At 28.3% G+C, this 18,422-nt stretch overlaps 5 protein-coding genes across 5 annotated transcripts; 1 reads left to right on the plus strand and 4 right to left on the minus strand.

The window, feature by feature from the left end:
- Nucleotides 1-166: 166 nt before the first annotated feature.
- MKS88_002500 (YTH domain-containing protein 2) lies at nt 167-1,976 on the minus strand (the record flags this gene model as incomplete). Its single annotated transcript, XM_067215515.1, has 6 exons — nt 167-473; nt 698-771; nt 897-981; nt 1,133-1,222; nt 1,464-1,540; nt 1,842-1,976. The coding sequence occupies 6 exons, from the start codon at nt 1,974-1,976 to the stop codon at nt 167-169; spliced, it is 768 nt and encodes a 255-aa protein (XP_067073934.1).
- A 1,466-nt stretch (nt 1,977-3,442) lies between these two features.
- MKS88_002501 (SECIS-binding protein 2) lies at nt 3,443-5,020 on the plus strand (the record flags this gene model as incomplete). The annotated part of the gene is made up of 1 exon (XM_067215516.1): nt 3,443-5,020. The coding sequence occupies one exon, from the start codon at nt 3,443-3,445 to the stop codon at nt 5,018-5,020; it is 1,578 nt and encodes a 525-aa protein (XP_067073935.1).
- Nucleotides 5,021-6,103: 1,083 nt separating this feature from the next.
- Nucleotides 6,104-6,442, minus strand: MKS88_002502 (60S acidic ribosomal protein P2; the record flags this gene model as incomplete). The annotated part of the gene is made up of 1 exon (XM_067215517.1): nt 6,104-6,442. One exon carries the CDS (start codon nt 6,440-6,442, stop codon nt 6,104-6,106), a length of 339 nt encoding a protein of 112 aa, XP_067073936.1.
- Nucleotides 6,443-8,627: 2,185 nt separating this feature from the next.
- Nucleotides 8,628-10,367, minus strand: MKS88_002503 (asparagine synthetase; the record flags this gene model as incomplete). Its single annotated transcript, XM_067215518.1, has 1 exon — nt 8,628-10,367. The coding sequence occupies one exon, from the start codon at nt 10,365-10,367 to the stop codon at nt 8,628-8,630; it is 1,740 nt and encodes a 579-aa protein (XP_067073937.1).
- A 3,463-nt stretch (nt 10,368-13,830) lies between these two features.
- On the minus strand, nt 13,831-16,599 carry MKS88_002504 (N2227-like protein; the record flags this gene model as incomplete). The annotated part of the gene is made up of 1 exon (XM_067215519.1): nt 13,831-16,599. One exon carries the CDS (start codon nt 16,597-16,599, stop codon nt 13,831-13,833), a length of 2,769 nt encoding a protein of 922 aa, XP_067073938.1.
- Between the last annotated feature and the right edge of the window lie 1,823 nt (nt 16,600-18,422).

Here is an 18,422-nt window from a genome sequence, read left to right on the forward strand (position 1 = left end):
TTTAGTATATAAAGTTATATGGGTTAAATAGGGTGACAAATAATATGGAAAAAACAAAAAAAAGGAAGCAGCAAGGATATATCAAAATATACACAGATAAAAAAACGAGTTAGGCCGCTAAATATATATATACATATGTATGTTAGTGCTTCACAAATCTCGGACTTTATTTTAGCTGTAGCATTTTTTGCTGCCATACTAATAGGGATTTTTCATACAAATCAATATATTCGTCATAATTCATGTTTGTCAGATCTATCGGGAAAATGTGTAAAGCTGGGTTATATATATTAAATAAATTATACTGCGATTCTTCTTGTATAGTTCGAATGGGGTTGTAATTTGTATTTGAATTATTATTTGAAGGGCTCAATGTTCCTATCTGCTTTTTTTCATCCGTACATGGACTTCCTACTGAATTGTTTTCATTAACATCTTGTGCTGTTTGTATGTTTTTTTTAGGTTGCGTATCTCTGTGTATATAAGAAAAAAGAATTTAAAAAAAATATATATATGGAATATCATATTGTTGAAATGGTTAGTCATCTTATGACCGATGAAACAAATATACGAAAAAGCGCAAGAACAATTCTCGGAAAACAGTAATACGTGTGTATAAATATGTACATATACATGTACATACATACACACATGCATATACACACATATACATTAACATAACTATTCAGTTAATTACGCTATATTGTTTATTTTGACAAACTTCGCTTCAAATATCTCACACAGTTTAATTCCTGCTATTTGTTCGATTTCCTAGAAAAAAAAAAGGTACACACATAATAGCTTATTTTTGTAATTACATAATTTTACCTTGCATGCGCATAATTAATTTACACTTTTGCATTGCCTGTTCATATTTTTTTACGTTATAAAATTACCTGACCATCTCTACCAACTTTTATTGGTTTGTTTTCATTCAAGCTGTTTTTCAAGTGGGACACTTCCTGGAAAGCTACGTCAACTCTGCATTTGCAAGGGTGAATAGCATATATGTATTTACATTGATATTTTCGCGTATACACAAGTTCATGTTATTCCTGTTATTGTTATTCTTATTCTTACTGTTAATATTTTATTTACTTATTTATTTACTTATTTATTTTTATTTTATTACACTCTAATCCACTGGATGTCGAAGTTTCTCCCCCGAAATATTTTGTCGTCATAATAAAAATAAACATGATTGTTTTTTGACATACCAGGCCTACATTAAGGGGTGTGGGAAGTGAACATGAACGCATATATGTATATATATTTTTACATATATATAAATGTGCGGTATATACATATGTGCATACACATCAGACCCGTTACGTAATGAATATGCCTGAGCAGGAACATTATTACTGGCACTACTTTGACCAACATAAATATATTATAATGTAAGAATAAAATTATAAACAATTATGATATTGAGTTAAAAGGAAGAAACATAAAAAAATTACTTTGATTGCATAATGGCATAACCGCAAAATTTAGAACTTCCATTAACGGAGAATATTAAAACGACGTAGTCATTTTCCTGACATGGAAAGGTAAAATTTTTTTTTTATGAATTTAAGAAAATATTAATTTAATGCATTAATAAAGAAGTATGTCATTAATGTGTGGACATCAAATATCTTTTTCGGGTGTAGAGAAAATGTATGTATGTATGTATGTATTTATGTATGTATGTATTCGTATGTATGTATTCGTATGTATGTATTCGTATGTATGTATTCGTATGTATGTACATATAATATATACATATATACGCATTTAATAATTTCCATATTTTCAATATTGAAAATTATTATTTTTTGATGTTACATATGGTTTACCACAAAAGCAGTGACGAATTTATTTTCGTTTTTTGGAGTTGTTGCCCATATATTAAAATTTAAAGAAATTGAAATGTTTTTGTCTGAAGAGCTCTTAATGAGAAAAAACTTAGTTTTTGCACGTGAGTCTAACATTACGTGAAAATAAAGGAGTGGCATTTCAAATGTATAACGTTTTATTTACACGCATATATATATATAAATATAAATATATATATATATATATATATACACTCAGTTTAAAATATAGCTATACACTTCATTTTTGTGCACATAAATGCGTAATACTAATACATATGTGCATATATACATCATGTTTAGTCTTCTTGTTTTTTACATAAATTTTTGACATCCTGGAATGGAGGCACTAAGGCAGAGCAACTATTATTCATTGTAAAATAAAAAAAGGAAAAATGGAAAAACGAGAGAGCAGAAAAAAGAAATGAAGAAAAGAAGAAAAGAAGAAAAGAAGAAAAGAAGAGAAGAAAAAATGAAAAAATATCTTTCTGGAAAAAAGCATTTACATTAAACTTTTTTTCGATTTACATGAAAAATTAGAAGCTCCAATTTTATATTTTAACTTTTTCCATACATGAAAATAAAGTAAAAAAAAAATTAAAAAAATAAAATATGATAAAATGAGATAAAATAAGATAAAAATGAATGGCACTTCCTTCCTTCTCAACAAACCATACATTTCGTAAAATTTATTAATAATATAATGATAATATAATAATAATGTAATTATATAATTATAATCTTTTTAAAAGGAAAACAATTCATTTTTCATATTTTCTGCACCTCGGTCAGCATCCGTGCGTATTATAAATTCTTACAAAGTATAAAAAAAAAAAAAAAAAAAAAGGGATTAAAAAAGAATGAAAGAACAAAAAACGAACATGTAGGCTTTGTAATCTGTTTAATAATATTTATTTTTTGGGAATTCTCATTTTGGAAGGTTTGACATACTTATTATAAAAATTAACAAACACATAAATGTAAGATGAAAAATCAACATAAATGTAATTTTATATAACTGAATATATGTTACAGTTAACGAAAAACTTTATAGATTTTTTGCATGTGTAGCATAGTATGCAAATGAAAAAAGTAGTTAAGATATATGAATGAGCAAATATAAAAATGTAAAATAAGGAAAACATCTTTTTCACCGTTTTGTATTTTAGTGTTACTAAGTTTGACAATTATACTATGACAGTTTTACGACGACAATTTTACCACGCCCGTTTTACCAATTTTGACGCTAATTTGTTTTCTTCTATCCTTAAAAGAGAAATAATGAAACGATATAAACTTTGTTTGCCCCCCTCGTTGTGATCCAAAAAATAGTTGTCTACTTGCTGCAGTATAATATTTTGTAAATTCAGCTTTGAGTAAAGTGCATATATAGGGAAAAAAAAAAAAAATTGGAAAAAAAAAGGAAAAAAAGGTAGAGAAAAAAAAAAAAAAAAAATCAGCATAATAAAGAATTACATATACCAAAGTAGTCTAACAAAATAGACACATGCATAAATATCATGAAGCGGCAGACGATATGTTACATTTAAAGTGGTTTACTCGTCAGATTTAACGTAATGACAATGAAAGCATATAGCGTAAAAAATAATGTAGAAACTATGGGGGAAAATACACACATCTTGCGCACAAAATGTAATTTAGTTAATATGAAGGGAGGGAGGAACATACAAATGAGTTCTTCGAAAAACTTAAGAAGCATAACGAATACAAATAAACGTTACAAAAATGAAGAAGAAATAAATAACAGATACATAAATATAGGAAATAGAAGTGTAAAAATTACTTTTAGTAGTGATAAAAAAAAGAGGAAAGAACAACGAAAAAAAAGAAAAATGCGTATATTGGCTAGTCAAAAAAAAAAAAAAGGGAAAGAACTCAAGAATAGAAAAAAACTGATTGATAACTTATACAAGATTTTGGATACTGAAAAAGAAAAAGGGAATATTTATTTTTTACCGAAGAGGTTAAAAAAAAAAAAAAAATTGAAATTAAAAAGAATGATAATTTTAGAAAAAGAAGTCAAAAATACCATTTATCATGATTTAATGCAAAGATGTAAAAATAAAGAAAATTTAACAAGTAGTGAAAAAGACGCGTATTTTTATTTACTTAAAAATAAAACAAAATGGAAGTTAAAAAACCATTGTGTCCTTTTTTATCTCAAAAAGGGTAAGCAAATTTGTTCCCTTGAGGAAAGGCATAAAATAAAAAAAAGGTATTTCTTAACCAATTACTTTTATAAAAATGAAGAAAAAGATGATAATGTAATAATAAGCAGTAATGGGAACATTGCCAAAGAAGTGAGTAGTATAAAAAAAATCATCCTCCTTTGGAATAAGAAATACGTAAAGTACGCAAAAAAGAATACAAAGAAGGTACATAATGAGAGGAAAAATACGTCATCTACATGTTATTACAAAAAAAAAAATGTACAAAATGTGGAGTATAAATGTAGTGAAGCAACTACCCACGGACAGCAGAATAAAATTGTGAGGTATAATTACATAAAGGATGAGAAGGGGAATGGTAAGAATCAGATAAGCAACTGTGTGGTGCAGGAGATTAACTTTAACACGGAAGAAGTTATAAATACAGAGATGGAAAATTCCCTGAATAGCAAGATAATTACTGAATATAGGAATAAAGAACAAATGAAAAAAGATATACTAAAAAATGAGAAAATTTTAAATTATATAGTTGTAAGCAAAATAGAAAAAAAAATATATATGAACGAATATGTTGATCATGAGATAACGGACGAATTGAATAATTTGGTTAAAGACTTTTTACAAAAAATTTCCAAGTCCCATGAAAAGCTGTTATTATTAAAAAAGAAAAGATATTACTTAGGTTTAAAAGAAAGCTATAAGCATATATGTATAAACGAACCAAAGTTAGTTTTAGTTGCTCCAAATATTGAACCAATGCTAAATAACACATTTAATGATATAATTCTTAAAATAATTTGTAAATGCAAAGAAAAAAATATTCCTTTGGTGTTTGCCTTAAGCAAGAACTTGCTAGGTAAATGCATAAACAAATCGAGACAGTCAATCATTTGTATAGTTAATAACGACTCGTATATAAAGGAATGTAATAGCATTATAAACTTGGCAAGTTCCCTTAAAATATACAAATAATCTGTGTGCACTATGTACTATTTTTTCTTTTTTTATTACTTTAAAATACGTTTGAACATTTTAAAATTTTAGCTAGCTGTTCATGTTCTCCGATACATTACTACCATTCTATTTTAACCTCTTTTATGTCTTTTTGATATGAGTGAAAAGAATTTTCATTTCGTATTTTTGAGTAACCACATGTATACAATTTTAGGAAATTTTTAATACATTCATTCTATTCTTATTGAGTTAGTTTTTTTATGCCCCCCCAATCTTGGCCTAATTTATTTTATTTTTTTTTTTTTTTTTGTTCATGTGTGTGTACGTGTATGTGTGTGTATGTGTATGTGTATGTGTGTGTATGTGTATGTGTGTGTGTTTGTATTTGTATTTGTGTATGTGCAAAAAATATTTTAAGGTCCTGGAAATTATGTACAGTACATGTAAACCTGAGCATACGTATGCATATAACACACGTACACATATATATTTAAAATATGCACATGCAATGTAGACACATACATAATAGACTTATACACATTTTCACGTACTAATATTTGCACTCACATTTTTTCAACAAACTGAATTTTCTGTTGTTTACCATTCAGTGAAATGGTATTTGCTTCTTTTCCAACAAAATTGCATTTAAGTATTTTCGAACTCTATATAAGCTTCCATCAATTATGAAATAATTTTTTTATTTCTTAAAATTTTAATTGTTAATCTTAAAATGGTGTACTATATAGTACATATATATATATATATATATGTATATGTATGTATATATGTTTTCCCTCCTTAAGAGTTGAGGTATTTCAACACGCCCATTTTATAAAGTTGCTACAGTTTTATGAACACATAAACACATGTTTACATATACATGCAATTTACAATGTTAATTTTTCGTTAAATAAATAAATAATAAAAAAAAAAAAAAAAAAGAAAAAATGTGCATTATAAAGTTATACGTATAAAAAAAAAAGAAAAAAATTAACATTATAAAGTATGTATAAAAAAAAAAAAAAAGGAAAAACTACGCATTATAAAGATATATAGATAAAAAAAAAAGGGAAATATACTTGATTTAAATATTTTGTACTTTTAACCAAATAAAGAAAATCCTAAATCGTCCTCTTCCTCTTCTTCTTCCTCTTTTTTTTCTTCTTTCTTTTCTTCTTTCTTCGCTTCACCTGCTTCAGCTGCAGCTGGTCCACCGGCAGCAGCGCCTCCTCCACCTCCAATATTTTGCAGTTTCTTTAATCCATCAGTAATTAATTCATGATACACTTTTCCCTTTAAAGATGATATAAAATTCTTTAATACTTCATCTTCTACACCTGCATTGACAGCACCTAGTACATTCTTAACCTCCTTTTCTCCTGGGTTTTCATTACCTCCTAACACACACATCAGGTAAGCTGCTACATATTTCATGGCCATTTTGCCTCCTACAAAAAAAAAAAAAAAAAAAAAAAAAAAATTTGCATAAATCCATATTTGAAGAATAGAAACTGTTGTAACATGTACGAATGTAATATGAACATAATATTACACATAAGTTTATATATGCACGCGTTCATTTATTAACCTTTTAAAAGTTTTAAAAAAAGAGCATTATGAAAAAAGGTTAAATATCACACACGTACATTACGCAGTAACTGCAGGGGATGCACAGCCGGCACTTTATCATTATGTACTTATGTATGTATATGTTCGTAGGTACGCATATATAAGTGTATATGTATGTACACATATAAGCGCGCTCAGGCACTATAAAATTATATTAATTTTGTAACACGAGCGACATACTATACACTTAAACAAATATAACATGTCGTACTGTAAAAAAAGTGTACTACATAAGGAAGGCCCATATACATACATACATACATATATGCGAACATAAAGAAGGCTCGTATTCTTCTTACCTTTTAATAGCTAAATGTATTGAGATGAGAAAAAACAAAATGGATAAGTAAAAATTTTATTTTTCTTATTTGTGTATTATTTTAAAAATTAAAGAGAGGATTTTTCTTAAGCCTTGTAAATCAGCGAAAAAAATATTTATAAAAAGTAAAAAAAATTATTTTGTACTATTTTTATTTTCCTATTAAAAAATTAATAAATAACAGCTGCTACTTGTTTAAAATTAAAAAAAAAAATAAATAAAATAAATAAATATAAATATATAATGACGTAAAAATGGGTAGAACATTTTATCTGCAATGATGAGAAAAAATATGTACGATTACGTAAGTGTAAGCAAATGTATGTGATATGCCGTTTATTTTTTGCTTTATTTAAATACTGAATAATTTTTATATTTATTTTTTTTTTTTCGCCTGTTATATGCGATTATGCATACGAGTTTAAAATTATGCAGTTTATAAAGTTTACGAAGATTAAGAAGTTTTACGAAGCGCTTAATACTGTAGGGGTTAAGAGACTATAACATGTAGAAATATTATTAAGGCAGTTCTTTCGAGATCATATATTGGTACATACATATATATATGTATATATATTTGTATATGTACATTTGCATATACATATGTATGTATAAACCTCGAAGCATAGCTTAAATAATATTATGCGCTATTTTTTTTTTTTCGGTGTTCAAAGTGCAGTGAATGGTTAATAAAGTACAGGTGCTATACATAGTAAGCGTTCCTAATAATGCCCATATAAATGTATGTACGCATATATATATATATATATATGTATATATATATATGTATATATGTATATATAACATTATTAACACTCTAACGAAGGCTGCAAAAAATGAAGATCATTTTGCAAAGAACGCTTATGATTAAAAACGCCTTTTGGCTTTTCTGTGTTTACCATAGTTTCATAATTACACATAAAAGGGAAGCGATGTATATATATATGAATGTATATGCTTATATTTACATACGTACATATATATATACAGCATACATACTTCGCTTCCCCCCTATTTTAATTCCATTTTTAAGCCCTTATTGTTTTCCATTAAAAATTTATTTTAATATTAAAAAAATAAAGCCATATATATCATACGGTAAAAATAGGTTTACGACTATATAATTTTTTTTTTTTTTTAAAAACGAAGTTTATATATACAGCATATACTTTAAATGCCAAAATGGTTAAGAGGTATGCGGTATGTTGCAAGCTGTAAGTACTAAGCAGTACGAGATTACATCAATTTGAACATTGGAAATTTGAAAAATAAAAAAAAAGGGAGTAATTCATTAATACTAATTTTTGATTCTTCACGTTAAAAAATGGAGTTGGAATATGAAACAAAATATCCATGTATAGGGGCGCATGCACATATGTACGTTCTAAAGTACATGTACACCAATACATACACGTGCACAAATGCACAAATGCACAAATGCACAAATGCACAAATGCACAAATGCACAAATGCACAAATGTACAAATGCACAAATGCACAAATACCATGTGTCTCCAAATATCAAATCGCAAGCAAATGGGCGCGTATGAACGCACATATATATCATACCCCTACGTGGACAATCCCCCCCTCTCCCCCTAAAAAAAATAAAAAAACTCGTGCACAAAACCAACAAAAGCATACACTTTTTTGTGTTCTTTTTCGCACTTGACATGATTACATAAAATTTCGATCTTCATCAGAGAGTATATGCATTACTTTCACGTCTTCAAACTGCTTGCAGTTTGTATGTACTCCTAGGACTGATCTACCTGACTGGTCAGCATTTTCTTTAAACGTTTTGTCCCATTCAACTGCTTTGCTAGTAGAGCATGCGATGGATGGTCCTTCCGGTACTGATTCTTGAGCACACTGTTCAGGAAAGCATTCGGAAAAAATACATCTATACAAATATGCTTCTTTTGTTTTTGGAGTATTATATGGGAAAAGAAAAGGTGCTCTTGAAAATTGAGTGTTAGAAATTTTTTTGTCTGCATATTCTTTTAATCCATCAATCCAGTTATAACCTACACCATCTGAAAATTGCTCTTTTTGCCTGTACAAAATATGGTCGGGTAAATAACCAGAAAAAGCTTTTCTTAAAATATCTTTTTCTATTCTATTATTTGTACACATTTTTTCTTGCGGATCAATATTCATAACTAATTCTAGTAGTTCTAAATCAAGGAAAGGAACACGAGCTTCTATTCCAAATGCCATAGTTGATTTATTTGCTCGTAACACATCATATATATGTAAGTCATGTACTTTTCTTTGTAATTCTCTATGAAATTCTTCTCTATTAGGAGCCTTATGAAAATATAAATACCCACCAAATATTTCATCCGCTCCTTCACCACTTAAAACCATTTTTACACAACTACTTTTTATTAATCGAGATAAGATATACATAGGTGTAGATGCACGTATTGTTGTAATATCATACGTTTCGATATGATAAATAACATCATGTAACGAGTCGACTCCTTCCTCTACAGTGAAATGAAATTCTGTATGGTTACTGCCCAAGAAATTTGCTACTTCTCTTGCTGCTTTTAGGTCAGGTGAATTGTTTAGTCCTATGGAAAAGCTCTTCAACTTATTTGGACCAATTGCATCATTGCTGTTGCTCAAAGGTGCGCAGTTATTATGGTCAATATGACTGCCAATTTGACTGTCTGTGTGACTACCTCTGTTTAGACTTTTCAAATGCTTCGCTATAATCGCAGCTACAATGGACGAGTCCAACCCCCCTGACAACAAAACTCCAAAAGGAACATCTCCCATTAGTCTTTTCAATACAGAGCGCTCTAAATGTAAACGGATTTGCTCTAAGTCAGCTTTATTGTTTGGTATTGGACTCTTTAAGTCCCACCATGTAGGAGAAAAGTACCTAACAAATTCTCCTCTATTATTATTATTTAAATAATAATGACCAGGAGGAAAAGAAACGTATCTAATACAATCATATTTTAAGGCTTTAAATTCCGAAGCAAACCATATTGAACCATCGGCTGCATATCCTATATAAAGTGGACATATACCTATAGGATCTCTAAAAGCAAAAAAAGTATTATTTTTTGTATCACTTATAACTCCTGCAAATATTCCATATAACATTGAAGGAACTTTCTCTTTATATATTTTATATAAATTTGGTATAACTGCACAATCTGAATGACTTTTTAAATTCTTTAAAATGTCTTCACTAATTAAATTTTTTAATTCTATATGGTTATATACTTCCCCATTAATAGTTAAACATATTTCCTTCTCATCATCATATAATGGTTGATTCCCTGAAAGAACGTCTACTATTGCTAGTCGCTCGTGGGCTAGTACGTTTGTTGTGCCATCATCATTTTCTTCGACCACTATGCCGTTCCAGTCGGGTCCCCGGTGTCTCAAGCTGTGCATGAATAGCGGTGCGCAAAAAGTGGTGCGTAAATAATGGTGCATAAATAGCGGTGCATAAATTGCGGTGCATAAATTGCGGTGCATAAATAGCACTGCGCATTATACGTATAATTTAATTCAAACACATACACGATCGAGCTGCTTTTTTAAAATGGGGAAAATCAATAACATGTACACTAAAACGTACATACACAAATGCACATATACACAAAAAAAAAAAAAAAAAAACATTCTTTTTATGATTTATATCTACAAAATATTAAAACTTAATTCCTGAAGTTATCTCACATTTATCAATGATAAACGGTGCCAACTTCGGGACATGACCATCCCCGGAATGACATACATTTTTACAAAGGGGAGGATGAAGAAAATGAGGAGATACGGCAAAGAATCAGAGAACAAATAAATGTAGAGGGTGAAAATATTAAAAAAAAAAAAAAAAAATACATAATTTTTTATACATACATATATACATACATATATGCATACATATATACATACATATATACATACATATATACATACATATAAACATGCATATATACATACATATATACATACATATATACATACATATATACATAAATACATACATATATATATATATATATATATATATATAAATTTAAAAAAAAAAATATGTTTATATATGAAAATTTTTTTTTTTTTTTCCCTTTTGAAAGCACCCCTTTCGATAAATAAGCAACGTGGTTACGTTTATGCATATTACATTTATTACTTCAGCGCGCATATGTAAATCAAGTGTACTTAAAAAAAATGTACATTTACACCTATATGTATGCATGTATTATTGTACTTTTGTATTCCTTTATGTACGTATGCTTATGTTACATTTTTTACTGTTTGTAATTATACATTTTCGACAGTTCAAGGGCCTTCCTCCTTAGCCGATGCTTCTCGATAGTTGAGTGAAAAATTGCTAATATACCGCACATTTTATAAAACAGTGAGCACTAATTTTTTTTATAATTTTTTTATAATTTTTAATATTTTTTTATAATTTTTTTATTTATTGATTAAATAGGATCTCCATGTATATTTTGTAACTGTGTACATAAAAAAAAAACAATTGAACAACTTCGCTTATTTTCTAACGCTGATATGGTGACAGTTCCATATATGGGAAGGGGAAGTATCATTCATTAAAGAACTAATTTTGCGTTCATCGTTATTGTTAAAAAGGTTTAAATATATTTAAATAATAATACTTAAAAATATATATATATATATATATATATATATATATATATACATTTATGAACGTGCTGTATGTGTACCTTTTTGAGCATTTATCAACTACATTTTATCTTTTAGCTTTTTAGCTTGTTTCTTTTTAACTGCTTTAAACATATGTATGCACGCTTTTAAATATATATATATATATATATGTATGCACCTCATTCGCACTGATAAAATTATATATTTTAAAACGTTTTTTTAAATATGAATTTATCCTTCTTAGTTATCTGTAGCTTCAACATACATGAGTTCGTACCACCTATCGTATGTTTTTGCATTTAAGTATTATATATATATATATATATATATATGCATAAATATATTATAACAGCACGTTATTTTATTTTTTATGTTTATTGATCATAAATTATGATAACTCTGAACTTAGAACCTTTATAATTTTATTTTAGCATAATTAGTTTTTCTTATTTTAATTCTTTAAGTTTTATATCATATTGTTTTACGTTGTTTTATTTTATATTACTTTATTTCATTTGCATATGTTTTAAGCGATTTTATTTATATTAATGTTAAATCCTTTATTGTTTCTTAAGTTAGCAGTATTTATGTATACATGACTGTTTTGCTGAGAATTAGCCATAGATTTTGTTAAGATTTATTTGAGGGTTAGTGAGTCATATATAAAGGAGGCAGGGATAAAAAAATTAAAAAATATTTACGTAATTATTTATTTATTTATTTATTTTATTATTCTTTTTATTTAATTTTTTTTATTTTTTTGCTTAACATTTATGCAGAATGAAGTACATTACGCGTTAAATATGAAAAATGTACGCATATTTTAGTGTACATATAATTATATATATATGTATGTATGTATATGTATGTATGTACGTATATGTATGTATATGTATGTATGTACATATATGTATATTCATTCGCTAAAGAAACACGTATAAGAGCGAACTGCTGCTCCTGATAATTATTTCAAAATGATGAAAATCATTACCCAGCTCATCTGAAAAAGAATACTTTGAAGATACTTTTTCATGCATCACAATCTGATTGAAATAATTTATTATTACAGAAACAATTTGGGAATACATCTTATTAATACTCCTATATATATATACGTAATCATCAGTTTGTTTGCGTATTTATATATGTTAATTATTAGTGTTTTTTCTCTTTTCGCCATTAAAATAGTTCTTTCAAATAAGGCGAGTTAGCACATAGCTAATCATAGGCGCCACGGCTTAGCAAAGTTACACATAAGGATAAATCCACGTTTATATTCATTCATATAGATCATATTAATTTTTTATTATTTTCAATTTTTTTTTTTTTTTTTTTTTTTTTTTTTTTGCGTTCCCGAAAATTTATGAACGCGCAAGGTAAAACATTTCTCTTTTCGAAATTACGTCTACAATTTTTTATTTATTTAACTACGATTAAAGAGAAGTGGGGAAAAGTACATAAAAGAGTCGCAAACAAGCCCAGTGTTAAAAGTATGATGTTAAAACTTTGAAGCATCAGCGACTTAACTGTAAATGTGTTTTCGTATATTGACCTTGAAAAGGCACACATGTGTACGTGCGTGAAAAAAAAAAAATATATATTTGTATTCATATGTACATAAATTTGTGTGTGTACATGTGCATACATATGCGCGTTCAATAAACCCAGCAGTCGAATGACCGTTGCAGTGAAGCACATAAAATAAAAACAGTAGAAAGGTATTAAGAAAATAAAAAAAGAGAACTGTTAATATTTATTAATAATTGAGCTTGATTTATGGCTTTTTTTATTTTAGCTAGCTAAAAAAAAAAAAAATTAATAAATAATAAAAAAAAAAAAAAGAAAGAATAAAAATAATAATAAGTAATGAATAATAAAAAAAATAATAAGCAATAAATAAAAAAAAAAAAATATATATATATATATATATATATATTAAATAAATGACGAAATGGTTAGGGAACAAATGGGAGGGTAAAATAACTGTTGAATTAAACGAGACCCGAAAAATGTGCAATACGGACTGCAGTGATAAATGCTGATAGGGTAAAAATGTGGCATGATAAAAGGAAGAACATATTAAGAGTAGTAGCCTTCTTTTTATTATGTACATATATGCGAAAAAATATACTATGCAGATTAATCATGAAAGAGTACTGCTAGACTGTAGCAGGAAGTGCCTCTGTTACAACTGTGCGTCCTCGGTCACGCGCTCTACCGGTTAATCATCTACAGGTACGTCATTTCGCAAGGCGTTAAAGAAAACGCAGTGATATTGCACTTGCATCATCGAGTCAGTGTTGGTTGTATAATAATTGTCGACCCATTTAATTTCTAAAAAAGTAAACCATCTGGAAATAATTATTTTGATTTCATCCCATGATAACTCTATAGACATTTCATTTGGCATTTCTGCGTAATGATATAATAGAGGACCAACATTAGACCATAAAGAATTTGGCTTTAAAATATTAGCAAAGGTACGGATATACATAAAAATATTCTTTGCTGTATCTAAAAAAAAACAAGTTAAAACACCATCGAATTGTTCTTTTTCATTATAATAAACTTCTATTAATTCGCCTGCACACATAGAAAATTCGGTATTCAATACAGCTTTATTATATGTATTGACATCTGGTAGTTTTATAATTTTTAAATGATCATCTCTACCTTTTCTATTTAATGTATTTAAACAATATGGTTGTATATGTAAAGAATTTTTTTCGTTGTAATAATTTAAAATAAAATTAGATGCTAAAAGCATAAAATAGGAAAATTCATTTCCTTGACTTCTATACCCTTTTTTTGCTACTTCATATGGGAGTCTACCTAAACCTGATCCAGGGCATAAAACTTTAGGTACATAGGTATCAGTTATGGGTAGATATTTGTCTAAGCTTTTTAGGATAAGTTCATATGCATTATCTCTTTCATGTTTTCCTTCATATGACCAATCACGAACAAATTGCCTTAGTGTACTTCTAACTTTGCTTATATTTTGTATTAAATTATACTCATCTAAGGAAGGACTATATACATTTGAAATTCTATGGCCAGGGGGAATGTGTTCTCCTTTTGAAGATTCTCTATTAGAAGAATTACTTTTGTTTTTTATTTTATTATTTTTTTTTTTTTTTTTATTTTTTTTTTTTTTTGTTTTATCACCATTAGTTCGGTTGTCATATCCTTGTTTGCAAGCTGGTGCATTAATGACGTTTTCCAAATTTTTCTCACAATTTTCACCATACTCTCCATTTTTACTGTTTTTATTGACATCTGTTTCAATTTTATTTTTATATGATGATGAGGAAGAGGACAGGGATACTAACGATGCGTCACTCTCTTTGGGCAATCCTACCTTCTTCAACTCGTTCGTCTTTTCTTGTCCTACACTTATTTCGTCTTTACATTTTTTGAAATTCATATTATCATTTATACGATTGGATAGACTTTTTTCACCAGCTTTGGTGTTTACATTGTTACTGGGCGTTTGTTCGGTATCCTTGTCAAGCAATCCTGTCATACTGTGTTTGTAATTAGTGGTAATATCATCTTCTTTGTTAGCGTTTTTTCCTCCTTCAGGTGCATCGACTTCGCGTAGATCCACTTTACGTACAACGACTTCGTGTACATCCTCTTCCTTTACGTCCACTTCATTCCCCCCTTCCTGCGCTTCTTTCTCACGGTCTCTTTTTCGAGGGGATCGTGTGCTGGTCGGTTCATTTAGGGGCGAAACTTTCATTTCATCTTTTTCGCTTATGCTATTTTGTTTTTCACCAAATGCGTAACTGTTTGCGCTTTTTATTTGATTAAATATGATATCATTAGGAAAACAAGACGATTGGACTTGTTCATAATTACCCTTTTTTGTGTTAACATTCGTAGGACCTTCATTGTTGTTGGACGAAGAAGAGTTTTCTGCTTCAAGACGAAGAAACTTATATATATCTTTTTCACTTTTTCTATTAATTAATTTAAATTTTATTTCATTAAGTATTGTTATAGGATCATCTTTACATAAAAGTCTAGCATCTAAATTATAGTAATTGTATATTTTATCAATATCTTCTTTTTCCTGAACAGTTAAGTTATCAATAATTTCGTTAATTACAAATTCTTCCTTAGACATTTTATTATTATATTTACAGTAACAGTTATCATCTTTCTTATTATCTTTATTATGTTCGTCCTTTTTACCCCCTTCTTTATTTTTACTATGCTTATAATGTCCATTGTCTACTCTATAATCATTACCATTGCAGTTCATATGTACATCATTCTGAACAACAGCAACATCGTCATCCTTATGAAACGTGTAAGACAACAGATGTATAATAATATGTGTTGATATTTGAGGAAGTAATATATTCATAATAAAATAATAGTTGTTCAAAACAGATAAATACATTTTATATATTTTTGCATATATGGATTCACTTAACAAACTTTTCTCTTCATCATTTAATAAGCAATAATTTCTATATATCCTTAACAGTTCATAAAAACAATATTTTTTATAATATAAGAAGGAAAAACACACATTACAAAAATGTTTTTCTTCTTCATAATTCAAAATTTCTGTATTATCATTACAATGCTCACTACATTGAATTTCGTTTATAAAATTATTGGAATTCTCTAAATTACTATAGCTGTTACCATATACCATCTGTTTCGATTCTTTTCCCTTTGATTTTTCCTTCGACGTATTATTATTCCCTCGATCGAGCGTGTCTTCACCTCTGCGGCATATACTATTGCTTTTTTTCCCATTTTTTTCATCGCTATTAGAACCCCCCTGGCTACCTTCACTACCACTGCTACGACCACTACCACTGCTACGACCACTACCCCTGCTACAACCACTACCCCTGCTACAACCACTACCACTGATACGACCACTACCACTGCTACGACCACTATCACTGATACCACTTGGACTTACCGATTTGTCCGCTCGAATTTCGTTCATGCCATCACTCATCATTCTGTTCTTTTGTTTCACTTCTTTACCCTTTCGACTCTTTGCATCATATAAAACGTCTCTCTACTTTTCTTTCTTCGTGCAGTCCTTGCAGCATTGCCTTCTTATCATCACAACTACTGCAATTACTTCTATCACTTGTATCACTACCGGTGTGCTTATACTCTTGCTAACGTGATGCTACCTTTTGTGGGAATTCTATGCAATGATATACTAAACGAGTAGAATAGGGAAAATTAATAAGATGATGCAACAAGGACTCGGCTATTAATTTTTCAATCAGGCAAATGCTCGTGTTACAAGCATCGGCTGAACGTGATAAAATATAGCAAAATGAGAGCAGTAAATCATGTAACTAAAATAAATAAAGCAAAATTAGCAAAATTAGCAAAATTAGCAAAATTAGCAAAATTGGCAAAATTGGCAAAATTGGCAAAATTGGCAAAATTGGCAAAATTGGCAAAATTGGCAAAATTAGCAAAATTCGTATATATTCAATGTTGGATTATACGGATAAGCAAATGAAACACATAAAATTTCTACATAAGCTGAGCTAACAGAACAAGGAAAATAAATGCACTGAAATGAAAGCAAAAATTAACTCTTTTTTTTTTTTTTTCAAACACAAACATAGAAATGTACGTTTATATCATGTCGATCTATAAGTATATCAACAAAATTAAAATGAAGAAAAAAAAGAAAAAGAGGGAAAAACAAAAAAAAAAAAAAAAAAGAATGAAGTTACTACACAATTAAACAAACAAGTATTTCTACTCCTTTCCAAGTAATTGAAAATTTTTTTTTTTTCATTTCAACTATGAAAATTTTTTTTACTTATTTATTATCACACTAAGTTGATTACTATTCCGGTCTCTCAATTTTTTTTTTTTTTTTTTTATATGTCCGAAGATTTCTTATTACTTAGAGGTACGCATAAACACATACATATATTATATGCATTTATATATACATATTCGTATATATATATATATATATGTAGAAGTTGGATGCGGATTAATGGAATTCTCTTCACACTTGAGTAACACTAATTACCCAAAACGGCGAAAATGAATTGAGCTACTGCTTTACCCACCTCTATAATATATGTAGAAGCTTATTAAAAGAATGAATGCACAATATGGTAGAGATACTCGTAACGCTTCGCTTATTTTGTTTCTACAGGAATAATGCCAAATTAGTCGTTTCTTTATATTAACAATACCCAAGCACAAGCGCATATGTATATATATATATATATATATATATATGTAGGTGCGCATTACATATACAGGAAAAATTATTGTAAAACTTGCGTGAACGGTTTATATTATAAAGCGCTCGAAAAAAGAAAAGGTGAAAAATGAAAGATAAAATTTAACAATAAATATAGACATCATTGTAGCACAATATTAAGCTTTTATTGCATATGGTGATAGCAGCAGACTCATTCTTTTTTTTTTTTTTTTTTTTTCTTGCCCATTCCAATAATATATGTCAAAATAGTAAGCTAAATAAATCTACAAAGGGAAAAATAAATTTATGTCCTCCCAGATTTATTTCATCTCTTTTTACAGGCATGAATTGTGTGCACATATTGACAATTTGTAACTGTATACATAACTACATATTCGTTTATATTATACGTTTAATAAAGATATAAATAAATACGAATAGAATTCCTCTATGTGGAAATGGCTAAATGGAGCTCTACATATATACCCAATTCCCGTGTTCATGCCCCCAACGAATATATAAAACTAACAGTAAAAGTAAAAGAAATATAATCAGTAATAACATTTATAAAAATATAAGTATAAAATAGTAGT

Source organism: Plasmodium brasilianum, chromosome 8, assembly GCF_023973825.1.
Source record: "Plasmodium brasilianum strain Bolivian I chromosome 8, whole genome shotgun sequence".
NCBI lineage: Eukaryota > Apicomplexa > Aconoidasida > Haemosporida > Plasmodiidae > Plasmodium > Plasmodium brasilianum.